Below are 22274 nucleotides of genomic sequence, written 5' to 3' on the forward strand. Positions count from 1 at the left end.
GGTGTTGATGCACTAGTGAGATTACTCGAAATTATGAAAATTTTCAATTTGATCAAACCCACATAAAAGCATGGTCATGGAAACTTGAGTAGCTTTCTGAGTTTTCTAGTTGTGATATAGCAAGGACATTAGGAGATGTGAGTCAAACATTGATATATGGGGAGAAAGATCCTACACTTTGAGAAGAGGAAATTGGTGGAAAGGGCGAGGTGTTGTTTATTAGCCCTAGTCGTGCATGTGTTTATAGGATAAAAGAGCCAACCTAAATAAATATAAAAGAAAACTTTATCACATAAAAGTAAACTCACAAACTGACATAACTTGATATAGTACGTTAAATTGTAAAACTATTTTATTGTAAAGTAGATCTAAGGTATCATATGAAATTATATAAGTTTGTGGGTGGTGATTTAATACTTAATTTAGTCAAAAAAATGCTTTATTATAATATACCCTAGCTCCTTTACTTGTGCAATTTTTCTTCTAGTCAAAAGGTGGTGATTCTTACAATCTGTGAGGTTTAAAACAAGGAAGAGCTTCTAGATTGGGTAGTTCACAATGGAGAAAGCATGGTGGATGATGGTGATGAACAGTTTTGATCTTTGAAATAATCTTGATAGAGATTATATGAGATGCTTATCAAGATTTGACTTGTCACTTCAATTCCAATAAGTCAGTAGAAAGTCAGAGTATATTAGTGATAGACAAAAAGAAATATTGCCCTGTTTGGTTGTTGAACTCAGTTTAATTTAATTTTAAACTGAATCTAACATCCATCTAGGTTTTAAATTACTAAACTCATTTCAACTCAAAACTTCCTTACACGTAGGACCCACAATCTTTTTCAACTCAATGCATCTTTATAGGTGGGGCCCACAAATTTTTTCAATTTTTTATAAGTAGTACTAAACTTATCTTAACATCTAAATATATTTAAACTCATTTTAAATGGGTCTCACATAACTCACTCCGTCAACTCAACTTACTAGTATTCATAAAGAACTTAACTCAACATCCAAATGCATTTAAACTCATTTTAGATGGATCTCATATAACTCACTCCATCAACTCAACTTACTACTATTCATAAAGAACTCAGCTCAACATCCAAACACAACCTAAGAAAATAGGCAACTCTCTCTCTCTCTCTCTCTCTCTCTCTCTCTCTCTCCAATCACAGCTTATAATATATTTTATCTACCCAAGTTCTCAATCCAACTTTGCAAGGAACTAGTGTTTCTTTAATATAATGAGACATCTTGAGATGTTTAAAGAATGTTTTGGCTAACACTGATTCCCTATACCATCATGATATAGATGTTGAGACGAGAAATGACAACAGATTTCAACGTCAATTAAGTTATGTGTTTGTTTGCTTACTAATATGCACACAATGCTTTATAAAGAGTTGAATGGTTAGTGGCCAAAAACAATATGTGTGCTATGCTCTGAATCGTATTGGTGGATTCCTCCACACCTTCATCTTTGAGATATACTCCGACCCATGGTTGAACTTTTGAGTGAGTGCATTACTGTGTCCAATGCCTTCAGTTTCATAAGTCATTTACCAAAACAAGAGGTGAGATTTGTTGATTGGGACTAATTAAAAGAACTTGGTCTAAAAGGATGTTAAGATGCCCGCAATTTCTTGCATTATGTTTTCTAAAGCTTGTTCTCTTTCCTCTAAATGCACATATATATACATATATTCATGCATACATCCATTGAAATTGTCTCAAGTACTCTAAGAATCAATGTTGCATAAGCAAGTTTAGGCTATTACTTGAAAATTCATAGTACTTCTGCAACTGAAAAACACTTAGAATTTCCAAGCAATAGCCTGCCCAATCTATTTTGAGGACTTACAATGAGGATAAAAGATAATATTAATGATAATTACTACTATAAATAGCGGCAAACATAGAAAGAGACTGATTCAGTTTTCCTTCTTACTATCTTGAAGAAAATTTGTGTATTCAATAATCAAATTCTCACAAATAATGATAGTATTGTTACAAAATAATGACCAAGGTCTAAGCATCAATATCTATCATATCAGCAAATTCTAAGTATTGTTTGTATTTGGTCAGTAAAGAAGAAAGGCATTGTATATATTTGGGAGCTCTACTATACTCTTCTCCCTATTTTAGATCAATGGATGTATCACCATGTGTATGGCAATCAACTTCTTAATATGAAGAGATGGACCAACTTCTAAAAATACATATTAGACTTTGCTTTGTTGCAGTGGCTTCTTATACGGATCACTCCAGCAATCATCCTCCTTCACTGCTTTTTTCCATTTGTTCTTGAAGATCTCCAATTCAACATATGACCTGTACCTCACCTGCACAAGAACAGGAATCAAAGGATGCCAATATAACCTTAAACAACCAGGATCATCAAATGACACCATACTTAAATAGGATCTCTTAAACATCTAAGGTAAAATACTTTTGGGGGCACAAAGCATCAAAATATTATCTAATAATCAACATAAAGCAGCTAACCAAAGCTTATAATGAACATTACACCTTCATTATGATTATATTGGGAAAAAAAAATATGTGCTTCCTTTGTGCATAGGCTTTGGGAAAAATGAAGAGTTTTTGTATGTGCAAGATTTACTGAGGGGCTTACCGCAGCTCTACCACCAGATTGATGCAACAATGATGTGGCCTGCAAATTCAAAGTTGCTTAGTACTGATGAATATTAGTTCAGACACCTTAAAAATGTAATGAACAGCATATTAGAATTTGATGAAATACCAATTGTCCTGCACCATGCACGCTCATATTTTGAAAAGCTCGATTAGGTCTCCCAACAATTTTCTTCATCAATGATAATCATTAGTTAGTGATAGTAAATAAATGTATTGGGGAGAGAGAGAGAGAGAGAGAGAGAGAGAGAGAGAGAGAGAGAGAAGAAGAAGAAGAAGAAGAAGAAGAAGATGATGATGATGATGATGATGGTGATGATGATAAAATTTATTACAAATTTGTTGTGAGGAACATATCATTAAATATGTAAAATGAATATTTCATTAGGTAGGTTAAATGTGTAGAAAGCATTCTCTTAAAGGAACTACTATAGGATTATGGCTTTGTTATTTTACAATAATAGTTAAAAAAATTCTAACCTTGTTTGACACTGAAGCCCCCAATGTAGGAAGACCATAATGTACAATGTACTCGGAATCAACTATTCCAATATTCTTAGACCGATCACCCTGTTAAAGAATGCTTTGCATATATGTTAATGCACATAACAAATTGAAACTATCTTTATACTTACAGGATGCAAAAATTACCTGAACACAGTAACCAAGCTGAAAATCCAAGCCCCATGCATGAACTAAGTCATTCTAGAACAACATTAGGGGGGAAAACATTAGCGGAGAATCTTCATGAAGCCTTATTTCAATCCATCTTAGAGAAGCTATTAATAATGTAATGATTTTATTTGTTAAAACAAAATCTGATTATTGATGGTTCAAATTCAATTCAGGTTAAATTGGTCCATCCAACTGTTCAAGTTCTGTAATGACATAAAGCAACATGCAAATCCGTTCTCACCTCTATAATAAACTATAAAGCATGATTCTGAAAAGTGGAGGGTGAAAACTAGTCATCACTCATTTCTTCTTTTTTCTTGTTCTTTTTGTTTTGTTTCTTAGTAACTTAATCCAGGCATCTCGTGGAAATGGAATTTGAACCCAAGAGCTTCCACCCACCACCCTATGTTTGGCGGTGGCATTGGAAAATGGTGGATAAACTAGTAAGTAGTAACCAAGATATTTCTCTGATTATACTCTACTCCAATGTCTAATTATTTAATTCCACTATTCATGTATTTTTTAATAGCCTCTGAAAAATTTATGTAAAAGATGACCAACCTGAATCATATGCCAAGCACATTGCCAGGATGCTTTTGAGAAAACAGGAGCCATCATTTCCACCCATCTGTCATATACATCAGCAATCAAATACATACTCACTATGATGAATTGATAGCAAAACACATCCATAGTAAATATGTTTATGTCTATGTTTGTCATGTTAGAAAACTATCAACTGGAAAATGATCTGCAAGTAAGTTTTCTACCCTGTGCATGGAGGATCTATGCTGTTTTCATCACACTGTGTTCTTCCAATCAACTTGTATGTCCTCCTGTTAACCAATGCAATAGCAACCACAAAATAGATTTCGAATAAGAAACAACAAAACTAAGAAATTCACATTAATTAAAGTCTAATAGTTTGTGGCAAGCTATTGTAGGTAAACAAATTTTAACATAAGGCAAGAGCTATATGTTGAACTCAAGGTTTTAAGTTTCATGTGATTATAAATCTACACATGGATTTTGATGATAACAAATGAATTCAAAGAATAAAGAAGTCTCAAGCTCAAGTTGTCTACACAATGGAGTCAAGCACATCAAGGAAACAAGCATGAGCAAGAAGGGAACAAGTTCACATTAAAATTATAGAGTAATGTTGTAAATCTCTTCAAAATTCGAAATTAGGATTAATGCTCAAAATTAATATTTTATCATAAAGCATTAAAATACATTTTCCACATGTGCATGAATATTTTTGAAAATTAAATTTGAAAATTTTGAAAGATGATTGATTGTCATCTTTTGCATGTGCATGCCTTGATTAAAGGGTTGAACTTTGAAAATATTAAAGATGATTGATTGTCATCTTTCACATGTGCATGTTTTATTTGAATATTTTCAAAAGTGATTGATGCTTTTTTAGACTTATACAAAAAGTAAAAGATTAGGTTTGAATTTTTTGAAAATGAAAGTGTGCTCATTTTGTCATATGCCAAAAGTAAAAAATTAGGTTTGATTTTTTTGAAAAAGTGAATGATGTTGTCTTTGACAATTGATAAAGAAGAACCTTTTATTTGAATTCTTTGAAAAAGTGAATGATGTTGTCTTTGACAATTGAAAAAGAAGAACCTTTTATTTGAATTCTTTGAAAAAGTGAATGATGTTGTCTTTGACAATTGAAAAAGAAGAACCTTTTATTTGAATTCTTTGAAAAAGTGAATGATGTTGTCTTTGACATGTGAATCTTTTTAAATTTGAATATGAAGTCTCATATGCCTATAAATAGATCATTTGAGAGCTTCACATTTACAACACCAAGAGCATACAACATTCATTCAAAGCTTTCATTCTCTCCTCTAAACATTGAGCCTTAATCCTTGTTCATTTTGAGAGATATAGCTTGCGCTGTATTGTTCTTATTTCACTCGTTGAGGAGTGTTTTCTGATAACCTACCCACTATCAGCTTTTGTATCAGAAAAAGGGTGTGTATAACCCTTGTGTGTGTAGAAAGTATTCTACACAGGGAATAGTTGAATCACCACGTGTAAGGTGATTGCAAGTGTAGAGGGTGTTCTACACGGATCCTTTGTAGCGGTGTTGTTCAAAGGTGTAATAGGTTTCTATCTCCACCTGAAGGAGGTTGAATAGTGAATTTGGGAATCCTCAAGGGGTAGCTTGAGGCGAGGACGTAGGCAGTGGGGCCGAACCTCGTTAACATACTGAGTTTGCTTCTCTCTTACCCTTACTCTTTATATTTATTGTTATTTCATATTTTGTTTATATTTTATATTATATATTTGATTTATAATTGTTATTTTTTTTAATACAACTCAATTCACCCCCCCTCTTGTGTTAGTCATCTGGGCAACACTATAGATAATATTCATAAAGATATTGCAATTGAACTTCATATAGATGTTTTCAATTGCACTCAAGTTCTTCTCAAATTATAGGGTTACTCATTCTGAAACATTACTTTCTTGTAAAAGAGATATAACCTGTGTACTTTTGATGTTCTGTCTCTTGCTGTGAGATGATGATGAACCTCTGATACATTAGGATCAAGAGCTGGCTGTGATATCTCAAGCCCTTCTTCTTTAATAAGTCTTAGATACCTGCATGGAAGAAATTAAGGCACAAAAAGTCAAAACTTCAAATGTTGCACTTGAAAAATTCGAATACACACTAGGTAAATTCTTTGGCAATCCATATTTTACAAGAGAAACCATCACATTATCTTTTCATAAATGCATACATGAACATACACAACAAAAACATCATCCTACATACAAAATATATTTACAAAAATGCATATTCAGTTATACGCATATACAAACTCATAATCAAGCTTACTGACCTTCCAACATGAAAATGGTCAACTCCAAGATCTTCATCCCAGAGGAAGATGTAGGCATAGTTAGACACAATATCAGGATGTAAGAAACGCTTGGCAAACCACCTAACTCATGGAAAAGAAAGCTAGATGAGTTAGTGAGGATGGACTAGACTTATTCGAATAAGTATACATATATATATTAGTACTAATTGGTATCAAATAAAAATTACCACTTAGTTTGATTAATTGCGGAAACATGTATGGCATGATTGCTCCAGTCTAAATCTTTCCAATCATTCACATTGCCATCATAATGGAAAAGCATCACGATGAAATCATGTGGAAGAAACTGTAATTCATTTGTGAAAAGAGAAATTAAATCCAATGATACTACAGAAAATAGATGTAACGAGGGCATGAAAGTTGAGTTTTCACCTTCTTTACAATTTTATTCACACTTTCCTTTTGCTTTATGCCAACTGCAATGGCCAACAAGTTCGCGAATGACTTTGAGTTCTGAACAGAAGTAGCATTATACATAAATTGATGGAAAAATCACATAATTTGGAGAATAAAGGACTCCAAACTCAATTGTAGCCCAAATAAGCAAAGTTCAGAATTTATGGTTGATTAACAAATCATGGGCATTAAAAATGCTTGCTACAAAATAAAATGTGACCAATAATCACTTTAAATCAGAAGTCATTGAACAAGAAAGTAAACAAGGTTCTTTAGTAAAACGACCAAGTGACGCTACTTGAAATGGCACACTGCCACTAAAATTTACACCTAAAAGTTGATGCACCTTTTTATCCAGGGGCTCCCCTAGTGGTCGCATTTCCAAGTCAGAAGTCTTGGAAACGATTCCCTTGGGTAGTAGTTCACTTCCTTGGTGCTTGCATTGAGTCTGAATGTAAACAGGAATCAACACAAGAGTATAAAAGCTAATCATTACATACTAAAAGAAGGAACAAATCATGCATCTATATGGCTTTTGAGCAGTAGCAACATACCTCAAACATCTTAGATCTTGTACTCTGCATAGCATCAACTTCGATTCTAACACTCTGCACAGCTTCAACCCATCCCCAAGGCGAAAACCTCTGTGCCAATAAGGCTCTCATTATTACTTCGAATTTGTAAATTGCCCTTTTTGGGCATATAAAATTGTGCACAAGATTAAGATGCTTTCATATAGAGTCAATGTATTCCTTTGTTCAAGGTGCACTTATATAGCATTTTCAGAGAAGATATGAACGAAAATGTCAAGTTTATTTTTAAGCTAGCATAAGTAAGAAAATGATGCTGACAAAACTGTAGTTCGGACCTCATTTCAATTATAAGATACCTCTGAGCCAAGAGATCAAACTAAATGAATCAGTTTGTTTTCAGTATAAATTATTACATATATATAGTGGTAATGACTGAGCTGAAAGGACATGTTACCTCTTTATATTCTGTGACTAAAAATGCACTTCCTACGATCAATAAAGCTGAACAAATCAAAACTAGAGCGGAAAGGAATGTGCATCTCATTGTTCTCGGCCTGATCTTAGGCTCTATCATTACATATATCTGTAAGCAAACAGGAAATTAAAAGAATATTAGTATCATGAAAGGGAGGCAAGGGCATCCATGATTTCCTTCTAATAGACTGGATGCATAAAGCAGCAGTAGAAAAATAATCACTCAGGTACACTGATTCTCTTGACATTATAGCTTTAGAAGAGTAATTGCTGTCATCTGTCCTTAGAATTTCCTATTATCTCACAGAATTTCCAGGGTTTAGTAAGTTCATACAAAAACTGTGAACTTGCAATAGGGAATCAAGTCAAACCAAAGCAATCAAGTTTCAACAAGTATACAAACGAAATGGGATTCCCAGAGGAGGTATCATCACTGGCGGGGATGAAACTTTTCTGGCTATGATATTAGTCCCATGATTTTTTGGGTAGATTACATTTGATGCTTAACCCCTTAACCAAGATTACACTTTTTTTTATATATACATGTCAAATATGTCAAGTATTTTTCTGTCTGTTGATCTCTTTCTATGCTTTTTCTCGAGTAATATTGATAGATAGAGAAAAAAGGAAAGGATTTGTTATTAAAAAAATAATTTTTTATATGGCTTTAAATTTATCCATTATTTCAAAAGAGTGCACGGGTTAAGCACCAAACACCGCAAATATCGTTTTTCTTCTCTCTCTCCCACCGGCAACCCCTCCTCTTCTCACACTCCGCCGCATCACTACCCGGCCGGCCCGCAAGAACGTGAGAGGTTGGGCACCTCACTTCACCCTTTCTCTAGAAAACGACAGAATAAAACAAGCATGAAAATCCCAAAGCGCGCCCAAGCGCAAACATGGAAGAACAGCACGGAGATTTACGAGCACGAGACCATAACCAACAAATATTGGAGATCATGGCTGTCAAACTGCGAAGCGCCAGTTGATCAGGAAGATCAAACCCTCATAAGAAATACATATGTTAATGAAGACCTGGCGATATATCCAAAACTGTGTTAATCAATCGTAAGAAATATTTGGGCTGGACTATTTTTACCGCATAGTAATGTGTGGAGATTTCCATTACGATATTCAAGCATGCATGGTGAACGTAGATTATTTGGTGTATTAATAAACATTCTATTTATATATATGTGTGTGTGTGTGTGTGTATTAACTTGGTGGCCCGAGGGTCGACGGTGCATATATATTGCTGCTTCAACCTACTTCATGTAATTCATTGCAGTACTGGTCAGGGCACATGAACTCCAAACGAACTAACGAAGAACCTCAAGAAGCTTTCGTCGACAAGTCAATTAAGCATGTATTATTTGTTGTGAAGTAAAGAACAGGAAAATTAACAAGCAACCATCGAAACACACACACACACACACACACACAGAGAAACATACAGAAGTCGACTTCTTCATATTGATCTATAAAACTGACTCCAGAGCCGCACAGAAGAGATCAAGAACAAATCGGAATATCAGAAACAAGCTGAGAGCTTTCCATATATATATAGACGAATAGATTAGCGATATTTGTCTAAAAAGCGTCTGAACGAGCTGGCAGTGTTCTGTAGAAGTTACTTACAACTACAAAAGTAGTACTTCTTCTTCTTATGGGAAACGGAAATAAAGCTCATGACGTTTGATGGACTTCTAAAGGACTCACACTTCTTTTCTCCTCCAAATACCACCTCTTAGCGAATGAATCTCAAGATCATAACATGCATGATGAGGTGGTCATGTTAAGTGCGTATGAAGGAACCTCGATAGATCGGGAGATTAGAAAATTAAAAATAATAATAATATAAAAAGAATACTATTAATTATTATTGTTCATATAAATATTTTAGACAATATTAAATATTAGTAGGTATATATATTTTTATTTATAGTTATACGAATAAATTTCTTGGTCAAATATAAAATAACTAGTAAATATGATGATAGATTTCATGACTTGATCAAGATTCCTTAAAACCTCTATTTAAAACATTATCTATTGAACATTGGTTAAGGTTCATTAATATTTTTTAATTGCTGCCAGCATCATTAATCTCTTGCAATATTGCTTATATATATGCATCTAGGATTGACCTTGTTAGTTGATTATGTTAATGAGTTCTTTCAAAATTGAATAATATGGTCCTAGAAAATTAGGAATATTATGTGCGCCTTTATAAAAACACTTATATATATAACTAAATTAAACAAATTCTATTTGCAGTTCCCATGTGTAGGTCCTTTATCAAATAAGAAAAAAATATCATTTTAGGAAGATATTTTTGTAATTTTAAAATATTTTAAAAATAAAATTGTCTAAACTTGCATTGCAGTCCCGAAATGGGGGACTATAGATAGCATTGCTCAACTAATTACAACACTATAAAATATCATCGAAATTAATTAAGGAATGTTGAGCTTAATTTATATATACACACACGTACCTAAGATTGTAATCCCTTTAGGTTTTAAATAAAAAAAATGATGATATTCTTGTAAGAAAAGATTTATTCTCAAGTTTGTGTGTATATATAGCACAACTAGTAAAATGCTTATTTGATATAATTTAATTTGGATGATAAATTTTAAAATTTCAATTTTACAAATCAAATATTATCATTAAATAATGTACATATAGTAGATGATGTACTCTACGTAACAGACTGAGAATAGAATAACTCTATGCGCTTAAAACTTAGTACGCGTTCATGCCACCAGCCATATATATAATCATGTTGTAATTAGTCTGGATGTGGCGATATATATTATATATATATATATCATGTTGGTATGTACATTAATCAAGATGGATGCACCTTCTTCAATCCTTTGGCTACGAAAACGTCGATCTAACTCAAAATACACCTTAGATTGAAATGAATATATGCACCGTCCTTGCCTACCAAAACGTCGATCTAACTCAAAAAGCTTGAATTAAATTAATGGATATTAACGCTGCACCCGTCCCCATAAGTTCTATCCCCAGCTAGATGATCCCAGTACGTACTGATCTAATTAATTATAAAGAACACATAAAATTTGGATCAGTTTGCCTTGTTTTACAAGTAATTAATATTATTAACTACTATATATATTATATATAATAAAAAATGCAAGTATTTCGCAACGAAACAAGGACTGCATGCATGCATTTGTTTTACTTTTTAAATTTCCAATGATCATGAGTACATGAGTACCTACCTATATTTTTGGTCAATCTTCTAATTAAGCTGCATATAACATGCATGCATGCATGTAACTTGCTGCTTCTTTCAACTCTCCTTAACTGATATTGTTCGCCACATGATATAACTCCCTTCCATATATTCATGCTTCCTCCCGGCCTCCCTTTCCCACATGAATCATCCTTTTTTCCCCAATAATATTACTCATCCTCCACGTTCTTCCCGGCCATGTCAACCTCTGATCGATATTGCCCATGATTAATAAGTAGTACTACTCCTCCAAATTAGCTTCTAGCTAAGGAAAAATATTGTTGTAAACGATCATATGTACCAATACGCTTACCCATCCAAAGTGACTAGTTAGAAAGTCAGACATTTAATAAAAATGGTATCAATTTAAATTTTAAATATAAAAGTAACAGTATTGATACTTAGATCGATATGTGAATTCGTTTATATGTAACAAAACTCAACTATAAATACCCACAATGCCATATCATTTCTCCCCACACTCACAGCTAGCTTTCACATACGTACTTTGATTAATTCTCCCTCTAGTATCAGTTTTTTTTAGAGCTTTATTTATATTAATTATTATATAATATATTTGGTTGGTATTTTTGTTGGAGAATAATACTTAGAATTCGATCGTAAACGGTATTAATTGTGACGTTGCATGCAGTCATGCATCTTGATCTATCTGATCACTAGAAAAAAATCAATCAATCAGCAAATCATTACATGCATGCCCATAATTATTATTAGATTTTCCAAAAAATTTTACTAGTAGTACCTGCCTCACGCATGCAGGACGTTTCTTTGTGATTTTTTTCTCGAAAATGCGAATGGAGCTAACTAGATCAGGAGGCGCCTATATATATATATATACATATATATAAAAGTACCATATCTCCCGTAGGACTGTTCATCTGGACCGGATTTTACCCGGTCCAGACCGGAACCCGGATAACCGGATTCCCGGTTATGGTTTTCAGCCTGAATTTGATCCGGGCCGAAACCCAGATGTCTAAACCCGGGTGTACCCGGGCCGGGTACCGGGTTTTAAACCTGGGTTCCGGTTTAAAACCCGGTACCCATGTTTCTACTCAGATTTGTAGCTCCAAACTGCTACAAACCCAGTGCATACTCTGGCCGGTGATAGCAACGCCGAGTACCCGTGTTTCTACTCAGATTTGCAGCTCCAAACTGCTACAAACCCAGTGCATACTCTGGCCGGTGATAGCAACGCCTGCCATTTCCAACTGAATGTAACGGCTGCCTTCTTCCCTCGCCCTTGACTCACCGAGTCACCGCCACCGACCCTCCTCTTTGAAGTCGACGACGTTTTCAGCCCTAGAGCCTTCTTCACCCGGCTGCTTGCGGACGACATCAGCGACCTCTGCAGCGAAGCCGAATGACAGATCGTAGGAGCCCGTTCGGTTTCCTCCGACTGCGGGATGTAGGTCAACGGCCGCGTACCGGTGCTCCGACACGCGGCGACGAGGATCTCATAAGCAGTTTGCGAGGATCTCATAAGCAGCTCGGAGTCTGAAAGATTTGAGCCTGGGTCGTCGAACGGGGAGGGCAGGCCTTCGACCGGGTATACATGTTTGCGCTATTGCTTTGAAATTTGAGAAGAGAAGGAATTTCTGTGCGAGAGAGAGAGAGAGAGAGAGAGAGAGAGAGAGAGAGAGAGAGAGAGAGAGAGAGAGAGAGAGAGAGAGAGAGAGAGAGAGAGAGAGAGCGGGGGGGCCCCGGGGTACTGAAGATGCAGTGAGAGAGAGAGAGAGAGAGAGAGAGAGAGAGAGAGAGAGAGAGAGAGAAGTTGAAGTTTGGTGAAACCGGGTTCAACCCAAAATCCGGATTTCGGTTTTTTCAAAACCCGGATACATCCGGGTTTCGGACCGGATCTGATCCGGATTAACCCGGTCCGGGTTTCGGTCCAGATTTGAGACCCGGTTCCCGGCCCGGGTACACCCGGATTCCCGGGTTGGAACCCGGTTGAACATGCCTAATCTCCCGTAATGCAAGTCTCCTTAATTAGTAAATTAATCATAAATGATAAGAGAAATGGCACATACAAATTTCAAAAGTACAAGTTCAAGTCGATCTTTTATAAAAAGATGACTTTACCATAAAAATAAAAAAAAAATAAAAAAAATAAAAAAAAAAAAGCGTGAAAAATTCAAGGCCTATATTTTTCCTTTTACAAAAGATTTAGCATTACTCAAATGGTAAAGATTCAGCCGTTTTAGAACAGTAGTTGGGTACTTATCCCATATATATATAAAGAGTGGTACTGCGACTAGAAAAGTTCATGAAAACCGATCGAGCTAGCTAGGGTACTGTCATTCATGACGGCCGCCCGAAAGCATATATAGATCGAGAGCAGATAGATAGGTACGCACGTACATTTCATAAATACGTACCCAATATTCCATACCCTGTCTAGCTAGCTAGCTAACTAGTGTCACTACAAGAAAAATAGATTTTTACGACTAGTTAATAGTAAAGAAAAGACTATTAACAATCAATTTCGTTATTATTAATTGGTCGCAATTGTCCATTTTTATTATAGTGTGTAAGTGAGAATGCATGGCCGCACGTACGCCCAAATACCTAATTTGAATCAATAGATCAGCTTTAATTATTTGTGATAATTAATTTTGTTAATTTGCTGGGTTCAAGATATATATCTAATAAGAATTTAGTCTAATTTGAACTGTGGTCCAAATTAAGTTTGAGTGGTGATACTCTGCTGCCATTCCATTTGACCACTATCACATTTTGATATTTTAATTTTTTAATTTTTTTAAATATATTTAAATATTTTTAAAAAATAAAAAATATATTAATATATTAAAAATCACTTTTTAAATTATTAAATAAAAAAATTTGACGAGCGGTCACTTTTGGGAGGCAAAGTAATGTTTTCCATTAAGTTTTGCATCTAGCTAGCTAGCTAGCTATCAGTTTTATTTTTTATTTTTGTAAAAATAAAGACTATTTAATTTCCTAGAATGCATTAATTAATATAGTGTGAAAACATGTTATTTTTAATTATTTTAGAACAAAACCCAAATTAATGAGAGATATAAATTAAGCATCATCTTAGAATAATTATTATTAAACATTGCTTATCGTACAAGTAATAACACGCGAAATATGCTTTATTTCATGCTTTTGTGGATTCAAGAGATCAAGCGCTAGATGATCATCAGTACTAAAAGGGCAGCTCAATGCTTAATCAGGCAAGTTAGGTAATTGCCTAAGGCGCCCCCCACCACTCAAACCCTCTTAAGAAGGAAATTATTAATTATGACTTCTATTAAGAAATTATAAAATCCCTTAAATACTCTAAGAATTGAAATTATTATATTGATATTATAATTATTTAGAAAATAATAATATTAGAAGACCCCAAAGAAGAGATTTTCAAAAAATGATACAAAAAAACTCTAAAGTAATAAAAATATATAGAAATACTATTTTTTATTAATTATTATAAAAAGTAATTGACCTTATAAATTTATACAAGAGAAATGAATTGTAATTAAGAACAAACTAAATGAAGATGAACAAAAGCACTTAGAGCATTCACATTGGCTTCATCAAAGCCGTCTTCAAAATTTGATAAAAAATACATATTTTTAATAAATCTAAAACCTCCATATCCATAACCCTACATTGGATTAACTATTAGATTCATCAAAATAATAATATAATATTATTTTTTAATAATAATAATTTTAATTTTTTATTGTTGAGAGAGAGAAAGGAAAACTTCCCACTCATACTCGTGCTTGGGCCCGCTCAGCACATGCTCGTACTTGGGCTAGCAACAATGCTTGCTTCCTCCAACCGTTGGGGGAATAAATAGGAATAAAAAATACATTTGGTCGGTAAATAGTAACCCTTCAAATTTGAAGGAATCCAAAGATTTTTTGTTACTCAAAACTTCTCACTCATCCCTTGGGCTAATCTAATGCAGTTGTTTTTTTAATAAAATTCATCATATTTTGCATTAATTTGGCCACTAGGCTTTTGATATTGAAGTCAATGCCAATGTTCTAAGACAATTGTTAATAGTGCATAATTCCATTAATTAATTAGGACGTACAAGTTAAAATGTTTGTGCAGGTTTTTTTCTTGCAAGTCATTGCTTTGCTCTTATTTTCCTGCATGCTTTGTGGCAAGTGTATTGTAATTGAGTTTCTAAGAATTTTTTGAGGCTTAATTGGGTTTTGGTCTTTTAATATCTGTAATCCCCATGTCTCAGGTTGTAACCACGATTTTCTTTCGCCACAAGTGAAAGTTATCAATAAAATTGAAGTACCGTCTTCTTTCTTAAAAAAAATTAAAAAATAAAAAGTTTGGGACAAGTCAAAACTTGTAGTATTTATGTTCGTTCGACACAATAGTTTATTGTATTACTGTATCAAAATAAAAATAATAATGAAACCTTTAAGAACACGAACCGAATTAACCGCGGGCTCTTACATTGCCGGTCGCCTGAGAGAGAAGCAGGTCTCTAGATTTGAGCTAAATTTCTTGCGAGGCATTTAATTTAAAACCAATACTGCATTAATTAATTATTATTATTTTTTTAAATTATCATCAAGAACTTAGGAAGCTTTATCCAAGTCAGTGGACAAAAACTATTAGAATAATCAGTGAGCAGAAGTTGAAAATCATTAGAAATTCCGATGTCTCAAGATCAAGGCAAGTGATAAAACCCATGATCTGCTTATATATAAACCAATATTGCTCACTGCATATCATGAATTTCTGAGGCTGCATCCAGCAAGAACAATAATACAGCTAGCTAGCTATTAATTAAAAACATTCAAAATCAAACAACAGCAAAGATCAAAACATACAAATAATAATATTCATAATTTACCGTACTATTTTTTCCTTTCCTCCGGCCACCAGCTGATCGAGATCATGAGGATGGAAATTTATTTTCCAGATAAAATTTCATTTTGTTGGTCGAAATTAATATTCCCACTCAAAAGTCAATCTAAATGATGATATATCGATCTCAAGTAGTAGAGAAATTTTCAGCAATTCTTCTCATCACCTTTAGCTGGATATTGAGGCACTTTATATAATGAGCAGTCTCACTTAACAAGCAGCACATATCCATGGCTTCACCACCAGGCACCAGTTTTCGTAGCACGTTGGCTTGGTAAAAACCTACGTCCTCGTCACACTTGATCTTCCCATATAAATTTCTTTTCCTCATGGCAAGAAAGCTCATTCTTCTAACCTGAGCACCGTCTCGTCTATGGCTACGAACCTTGCGAAGCACAGCTCGACTCCAGGCTCTCCTTGAGCCGATAGCAGAAGCCATGGAAACATCAGCTGCAATCTTGACTCTGAGGTATCCCCGAAAGATCTCCCTAGGGGTATATGCAGTACTGGTTCTTTGCCTGTTTATTCTCAACAAGGCTTGAAGGAAGCCATTGGTGAACCTAGATTTTACTGTACTAGCAGGGTTCGAAGAGATCGAGCGCCTAGGCCGATTCATAGTCGCAAAGAGAGAATATTAGGGTTTTGGGATGTTGGGTTTGGTTGCACTTAAAACCAAAGGTTGTGGCCGGGTGTTGCCTTTTAGGGATATATAGATCCAAGGACAAAGCAGCGTTAATGGGGAAGTAGATTTTCCTTCTGACACAAAGGGTCCGGGTGGCTTGCCCAGAAGTAGTCAGAAAGACAAAATTAACCGCAAAGGAGAATGAGTTCTGACTTCTGACACAAAAAATCTACATATCAGAGAGAGAGAGAGAGAGAGAGGAGATTGAAAATGGGAGAATACTTGGTGGAATCACTGCTTTGAAATATTTAGGAATATATAGTAAATAATGAGGTTATTCTTTTCTGCTTTCGTTTTCATTTTGGGGTTTTGGAGGGTGAAAAGTGAGTCTAGTGCCTAGTGGGGTTGCAATGGGCAAACCACCATATGATCGCACATGGTTCCATTAACAACTTGGACAGTGGGGCCCTAATTTAATTTATCTCTTCGACGTTTTGTTGTGTTAGCTAGCTAGCTAGGGTTCTTAATTTCTTTAGCTAATAACCCCACATATATATATAGAGTTTATATTTCATTAGATCATATGCTTGATCTATTATTTTCAGATTCACCTTCTTTTGTTATATATGTGACAAAATGATTGAGCTAACATTAACTATAGCGATATATATATATATATATATGGATCCATGGTATGATCGATCATGACGAGCGATGGTGCTTGACGGTAGCGTGATGCGAATGAGATGAGAGTATAAAGGCGATACACTCATCCTAATAAAATATCATGATATCATGTAATAGGATGAGAGTATCACCGCGAATTTATATTTCTTGATTAGTTAGTACAACTTGCAAAGTCAATGCTAATGAATATGCATGGCCGGAAAAATGGAGTAAGCTACAGATCGAAGTTGCAAAGTCAATGCGCCTAGCTAATGAATCTAAATATTTATCCCGATCTCTATATTGAACATTAAACATGTCTTAATTAGTTGCCTCCCTCGCGCACAGAGTACGTACGTAGTACTACCGATCGCGACAGATCCGCCGAATTGGAGCTAGCTAGCGGAAGTCTTGGAGCTTGAAGTACAAGTGGTCGACAGCTGTGTAATTTGATCTTTTGGGGTACTGTATAATTGCTAGCTGCTTGCAATTAACAATATTGATCGAACGTTCTGTATGGCAAAGGGTTTTGGCAACTTATTAATGCTAACCACCGCATAGATAGCTGTCTTTCTTAATTCTATTTCAAACGATATATAATATATACCACTGATCGATCATCATCATGCATGTGCTGATCCATCACGCAAGCAGTACAAATATATATATATATATATATATATATGTATGTATATATAAAAGATGTTTCCTGCTTTTTATAACTTTGTTAAAAGACCCATTAATTAATCCATGTTTTTGGTATTTGAGGGAATATATCATGTGTGTGATCAGTGTGTGTATGTGTGTTGGGGGGAATGTTTGTTGATTTAGTAATATATAGAGATCCTCATAATGATGTCTAGGTGTCAGCTTTTTTCTTAGTGTTAAAACTCCCGTTTAGAAATCTGGACTTTTTAATAGAAATTGTGTCTCAAAAGTAAGTTTTTTTTTTTTTTTCCAAAATATTTCAAGGGAACATATAGACTTTAAGATCGATGAATATACAAACAAAAAATGAATATATGTGCACGAAAATACTTATGAGGTACAACGAGATATTTATAATGAAGCAGCACCAAAACATCTAATGCATAACTTTTACAAGAAATTAATTAGTGTCTATTGTACTCTAGTACTAGCTAGTGTATAACATATGTCTTCCAGAAGTGGGCAGCAGCTACAGATAATTTTAGGGACTTGGGTATGTAAGCGGCCTCGCACATGACTCTCTTTGAAAAAAGTGGACAATTTTATGACTCATAAAAAATCTATATATTTTTTAATGGAGTATGCCAGACCACTTGCACACCCTATAATTATATCTATTATTACTCTAGTTTTGATGTGTTGCTTTGCGGATTTAATTGCATCTTTTAGGCATGTTATATATATCAAGCTGCAGCTAGCAGATACATGGATTTGTGTTGCAAAGATACGCCAATATCTTATATGTACGTGAAAGAAAGCGGCCATATATAACATGTTGGAGCATGCATTTATACATATATATATATATATATGAATTTTAGCATAGGCTGAAAAGATTATGCCATTCCTAGAAATTTTGATGGAATTGACCTACAGAAATCAAAAGTGATCATCAACTTGTATTTTTCTTATTTCTCTCTATATATATATATATATGAATAATATCTTTCCTTCAACAGCCAAAAGATTATGAAGAGGAAAGTTAACAAGAGGAATTAAACCTGATACCAGTTGATGCATCCTGATTTTAATTCGATCGATCATTTGTCTCAGACTCCAAATGATTACAACATTTGTTAATCCTCTTCCTCCAATAATCAGCATCTAAAGCATAGAGTTTGAACACTCAAAGCGAGCCTAGCTAGATAGGAGCAATGCATGATAAATATTCAAATTTCAATAAACTTTTATAATCGATCGTCTCAAAGCCTCTACAATATATAAGACATTAAAGAAATTAGTAGTTATTCCTTCCCTTCAATCGTATATTTTTATATATTGATTTGATTGTCGGAGCTAGGCTTCTTCGTCTCGATCAGAACAGCCACCTGCATGCACCAAAATACCTTCTTTTTGTCTTGACAGTCCTGCATGGGGATGTTATATGTGTGTGTGTGTGTGTGTGTCTGCTATCTGAGTTAAACCAGGAGATAAATTGTTGAATCATTCTGCAAGCGTCTTCTCTTCTCTCTAGCTCCTCGATCGTTTTTCTTGACAAGCTGGAGAGGCTTTCGAAATTCATACATTTTTACTTAATTTCTAAGTACTTCAAAAATGTTTGAACAACTGGCCGCTTGTTGATGCTAGAGAAAGCTGCTGCATCATGCACTACTATTCTGTATCAAGGGCCAGTTTAGTTATGTTTTCACACTAGAGGTTGCACGTGATAAACGTACAAGTGAAAAAAGAACGAAAGAGGCGAAAGAAAAGGACCAGACAAGTTAATTACATGAGTGCAATGTGAGTACTGTCACATTATATTCTTGGAGCTGTCGAGAGTCGAGGGATATAATTGGTGATCAAGGGTGCATGAGTGGAAGGCTAGCTAGCCGGTAAGCCTTTTGGTAATGCTAAAGAAAAGATCGAAAATGAAGGGACATCAATTAGTTTTCTTGGATAAGTACTACTTAGAACGGACATTTTGGTTAATTTCAATATATATTGCATTCCTTTGATTGATTGGCTGCTTACGCATGGGAATATGCTATCAACTCATTTCAAACCAATTATTGATTGGACTACTTACTTTTTGTTAACTTTTTCTAAAAATGTTAAACTCTTCTAACCTACTTCATACATTTTAAACACATATCTAAACTTATATTCATTTAAATGCATCCCAATAGTATCCACAAAATATTATTATTTATATATCAACTCAGATCATCTCAACATCAAAACACAGCTAGTAGATCAAGTTAATGCACGTCTATCTTGGAAGAAAATACATACGCATGAGTAATGTTAGATACATACATATCTAGAATATACAAGACCCACATACTTTTTTTGAAAAAAATGTGGGGTTTATCATTAAAAAAATAATTTTTTCAGTGAGTCCTAGATTTACTCATGCATTTTTAAAAAAATAAGTGCGTAAAACTTGCACATCCTAAAATTGTAAGTATCATTTACCATATAAATAGTACTATGATGTAAAAAATAAATAAAGTACTGGTTTAAAATTAAATTGATTTTTCTGCAATAAAATTATATATCTTGAAAACACAAAAGATCATGCATGCGCGCAGATTCCATATTTTTGCCTCAGCCATGTCAACTACGACCCTAGTCTGTTATCTCAACCACACATTAATTAGTACGTAGTATTCTATTTACATATATATACATATAGGTCGGCATTTCTAGAAGGATTTGTTATGGAGAAAAAGAACAAAATGTCAAAGGGGCAGGCTCATGAACTGGAGTGTGTACGTTTTTGCTTTATGAATGTGGCTGTCATTAGTAGTAGAATGAAGAACGTGGGTGGGCCAGTGATCTTAGCTATAGGTTGACATAATCCAGCTTTAGATTTAGACACTTCAACATATTCGTAATTATGATTAATGTCTCAGATCGTAAGCAGAGAGAGCTCCCAAGGGTTAGGACCACTGATTATTTGCCTTTTCACTCAACATGCAACAGATCATACTCTCACACAGACGCTACTATTAATATATATTCTTACTAATGACATCTATTGTTCCATATATTTTGAAGTCTCTGAGTTTTTCTCGGCCTACTGATGAAGGGTCTCTGAGCATGCACCTGTGGGGAGCTCAGTTTTTTATTTGTGTTCATCATGTTTTGGTTATTGAAGAAGTAAATCTTCAGCTATATTGATTGTTTTATCTTAAGTCAGATAAAAATTATCTAATTGGGTTGAAAAAATATATATGTATGAATCGAGTGAAAATGAAGAAATATAAATTAGGTGAAGTGTGCTTCCCTTTTCTTTTCTTCTTTTTTTTAACATCAAGCCACTTATATACTTTTTTCATTAAATGATTTGTACAATCATAAAGTTTTGTGCACTTATTTTAAAAATAGTGAGTAAATCTAAGACCCACATGAAAAAACTCACTTTTTGTTGAAGTATATGGCTCATACACTAAAAGTAGGCAAGTGCTAGAGCGAGTGGAGTGTAGCGACATGGGTTAGTATAAATACACATTATGTAACCTTAATTAACTGACAGTGAATTTCGTACCGCTCGCTCCCTGTGGATGTAGGCACATTGCCGAACCACGTTAAATCTCTACATCGATTTCTATTTTTCTCTTTTGATCATTCCATACAATTCATTAGCAATTGCCACACGTTTCACAACAACTGGTATTAGATCCAGGTTACGATGTCTGGGATCTCTTATGCGAAGTTTGACATGGTTAAGTTCGACTGATTTGGAAATTTCGGATTATGGCAAAGGAGGGTGAAGGATCTGTTAGTGCAATAGGGCATGGTGAAGGCATTATATGGAAAGTAACTGGAAGGCATGGACGACGTGGATTGGAAGGAATTGGAAGTGAAGGCTATGGCGACTATCAGGCTTTGTTTGGCTGATGACATGATGTATCACATCATGGATGAGGAATCACCAGCGGAAGTTTGGTTGAAACTAGAAAGCCGGTATATGTCCAAGTCATTGATGAACAAGCTCTATCTTAAGCAAAAATTGTATGGTCTTAAGATGTCAGAAGGCTCATATTTGAGCCAGCATATCAACGTGTTCAACCAGATCATCAGTGATTTGAGGCGGGTTAATGTGAAGTTTGAAGGCGAAGACAGGGTGTTGACGTTACTAAATTCCCTATCGAATTCTCCTACGTACGAAAATTTGGTTATGACTTTGATGTGGGGAAAAGAAACTCTCGAATTAGATGAGATCACAAGTGAACTATTAGGTTTTCATTAGAGGAAGAAAGCCAGTAATTAGAATTCACAAGGTGAATGACTTGTGGTGAATGGTAACCAAGAACGTGGGAGAAACAAGTCCTGAAGCGGATCGAGTAAAAATAAAGATCAATCTAAATCTAGGAAGAGGAATGAAATAACGTTTTTTAAGTGCGGGACAAAAGGGCACATAAAATGGGACTGTTTAGAGAAAAAGAAAGGGAATATAGAGAATAAAAATGGTCCATCAAAGTCTGTGAATGTAGTGGAAGAAGAAGAATCAGAGAGCGGTGATCGGGATATACA

General features: G+C 34.6%; 2 protein-coding genes across 2 annotated transcripts; both read right to left on the reverse strand.

The window, feature by feature from the left end:
- Nucleotides 1–1935: 1935 nt before the first annotated feature.
- LOC122294918 lies at nucleotides 1936–9305 on the reverse strand. Its single transcript, XM_043103909.1, has 15 exons — nucleotides 9099–9305; nucleotides 7625–7753; nucleotides 7192–7281; nucleotides 6984–7085; nucleotides 6614–6694; nucleotides 6409–6527; nucleotides 6200–6301; nucleotides 5841–5957; nucleotides 4106–4171; nucleotides 3897–3963; nucleotides 3312–3365; nucleotides 3141–3230; nucleotides 2770–2832; nucleotides 2641–2679; nucleotides 1936–2347 (listed from the first exon to the last, which is right to left on the reverse strand). The coding sequence occupies exons 1-15, from the start codon at nucleotides 9114–9116 to the stop codon at nucleotides 2228–2230; spliced, it is 1257 nt and encodes a 418-aa protein (XP_042959843.1). The 5' UTR covers nucleotides 9117–9305; the 3' UTR covers nucleotides 1936–2227.
- Nucleotides 9306–15609: 6304 nt separating this feature from the next.
- LOC122294649 (transcription factor IBH1-like) lies at nucleotides 15610–16721 on the reverse strand. The gene has a single exon (XM_043103551.1). It carries the CDS (start codon nucleotides 16413–16415, stop codon nucleotides 15927–15929), a length of 489 nt encoding a protein of 162 aa, XP_042959485.1. The 5' UTR covers nucleotides 16416–16721; the 3' UTR covers nucleotides 15610–15926.
- Nucleotides 16722–22274: the final 5553 nt, after the last annotated feature.

Source organism: Carya illinoinensis, chromosome 14 (genome assembly GCF_018687715.1).
Source record: "Carya illinoinensis cultivar Pawnee chromosome 14, C.illinoinensisPawnee_v1, whole genome shotgun sequence".
NCBI classification, from domain to species: domain Eukaryota; kingdom Viridiplantae; phylum Streptophyta; class Magnoliopsida; order Fagales; family Juglandaceae; genus Carya; species Carya illinoinensis.

Bases quoted from the DNA above. Each gene is read 5' to 3' on its own strand.
- LOC122294649 (XM_043103551.1), bottom strand. From the start codon at position 16,415: ATGAATCGGCCTAGGCGCTCGATCTCTTCGAACCCTGCTAGTACAGTA.
- LOC122294918 (XM_043103909.1), bottom strand. The intron at 7,282-7,624 runs GTAACATGTCCT...TTATTGGCACAG, and splicing joins TAGTCACAGAATATAAAGAG to AGGTTTTCGCCTTGGGGATG. The intron at 4,172-5,840 runs GTTATATCTCTT...ATTGGTTAACAG, and splicing joins AGAACATCAAAAGTACACAG to GAGGACATACAAGTTGATTG.